The sequence below is a fragment of the Cebus imitator genome, unplaced genomic scaffold (assembly GCF_001604975.1).
Source record: "Cebus imitator isolate Cc_AM_T3 unplaced genomic scaffold, Cebus_imitator-1.0 Scaffold32, whole genome shotgun sequence".
NCBI lineage: Eukaryota > Metazoa > Chordata > Mammalia > Primates > Cebidae > Cebus > Cebus imitator.
The window spans coordinates 324,126-326,092 of NW_016107347.1; the positions used below are offsets into that span (position 1 = coordinate 324,126).

The 1,967-nt window shown below is 40.4% G+C and overlaps 1 protein-coding gene across 1 annotated transcript; it reads left to right on the forward strand.

Moving 5' to 3' along the window:
- Positions 1-1,155: 1,155 nt before the first annotated feature.
- On the forward strand, positions 1,156-1,729 carry LOC108301078 (glyceraldehyde-3-phosphate dehydrogenase-like). The gene has a single exon (XM_037737043.1). It carries the CDS (start codon positions 1,184-1,186, stop codon positions 1,481-1,483), a length of 300 nt encoding a protein of 99 aa, XP_037592971.1. The 5' UTR covers positions 1,156-1,183; the 3' UTR covers positions 1,484-1,729.
- Positions 1,730-1,967: the final 238 nt, after the last annotated feature.

A 1,967-nucleotide genomic window follows, 5' to 3' on the forward strand; every position in this document is an offset into this window, starting at 1 on the left:
TTTTTTCATTTCCTCTAGTTGTTATCGTCCATCTTTTTTATTGTAGCATTGTAGTGAGTAAGAGGTGCTGTCACACTGTAGTTTGATTTGCATTTCCCTGCTGACTGATGAGGCTGACCATCTTTTCATGTGCTTTATTGGCCATTCCTACACCTTTTTGGTGAAATGATGATTCAAATATTTTGCCCATTTTAAAATTGGGTTATTTACCTTTTTGTTGTTTAATTGTAAGTACACTTTATATTCTACATACAAGTCTTTATCAAATACGTATTTGAAATTTTTTTTCTTAGTCTATGGCTTATCTTTTCATTTTAATATTGATGTCTTTTAAAATGCAAACATTTTTATTTTTGATCATGTTTTATTTTCAAATTTTTTTTTTTTTAACCAGGAAAACTTGGGGTTTTGCCTAATTCAAGATTACGAATATGTTAATCTACACTTTCTCCTAAGATGTATATAATTTTGCCCTTACATTTAGGCCTATAATCCATTGTGTGGGAATTTTTGCTTATGTGTGAGTTAACGGCCTAAATTCATATGGCCAATTGATTTCGACAAAAGTAAATTCAATGAAGCAAAATGATAGTCTTTTAAACAAGTGATACTGAGACAATTGAATTGTCTACATGCGCAGGGAATTTTAGCATGCTATGTAAAATGATGTCCATCTAAGTCACACCCTGTTGGCCTCAGAGTTTGTAAAGAATTTCTTAATCTGATAATCATGTGTTAAATATTATGCTGTAGCTAGCTCTCTTCTCTTCCTGTTTCACAGGCAGCCACATTGCCCTGTTCTGTTCCAGCCACATCCTTGAGAAACCACAGTGAAGGCAAAAGCCTGGTCATATTAACTGCCTGGTCACCAGGGCTACTTTTAACTCTGGTAAAGTGGATATTTTCACCATCAGTGACCCTGTCATTGACCTCAACTGCGTGGCCTATGTGTTCCAGTATGATTCCACCCATGATACCATCAAAGCTGAGAATGGGACGCTTGTCCCATCACCTTCTTCCGGGAACTAGATCCTTCCAAAATCAAATAGGGCAATGCTGGTACTGAGTATATTGTGGAGTCCATCAGTGTCTTCACTACCATGGAGAAGGCTGGGTCTCTCTCTCAGAGGGGAGCCACAGGGTTATTATCTCTGCCCCCCCTGCTAACGCCCCCAGGTTCCTAATGGATGTGAACCATGAGAAGTATGACAACAGCTTCAAGATCATCAGCAATGCCTCCTGTACCACCAACTGCTTAGCACCCCTGTCCAAGATCACCCGTGAGAACTTTGGTATCATGGAAGGACTCATGACCACAGTCCACGTCATCATTGCCATCCAGAAGACCATGGATGGCCCCTCTGGGAAACTGTGGCTGACGGTCACGAGGCTTTCCAGAATGTCATCTCTGCTACTGGTGCTGCCAAGGCTGTGGGTGAGGTCGTCCCTTCCCAAATGCAAGGACCCCACGAATCCTCTGTGAGCATAAATCCTCTGGAAGCACTTTCCTTTCTTACGGCGCTCTTTACATTTACTGTGCACAGCACCTAACATATCTCATCTTTTATCTCCCCCACTGGACCACTAGACTGGGAGCAGAAGTGGAAAATCAGAAGTATTAGGCGTTGGTCCAGCCTGCAGACTTGTTTTGTTAGTTTGCATGTTTTCCCCCCACAAAACTTAATTTATTAAAAAAATAAACCTATGTTAAACATACAGAAAATTTGAGAATATGATATAATAATGTATATTTGGGACATATCACCAAGAATGAACGGATTTGCCACTGACACCTCTCCACCCGCTTTTTTTTTTTTTCAGGATAATTAATTTTTTTTTAAATTATTGTATTTGGCCTCTGGGGCACATGTGCACATCCTGCATCCTGCAGGATTGTTACATAGGTACACACATGCCATGGTGATTTGCTGTCTCCATATCCCCCCACCCCCATCACCTACATCAGG

What these genes read in the sequence shown, in the direction of transcription:
- LOC108301078 (XM_037737043.1), top strand. Translation starts at nt 1,184, where the DNA reads ATGGATGTGAACCATGAGAAGTATGACAACAGCTTCAAGATCATCAGC.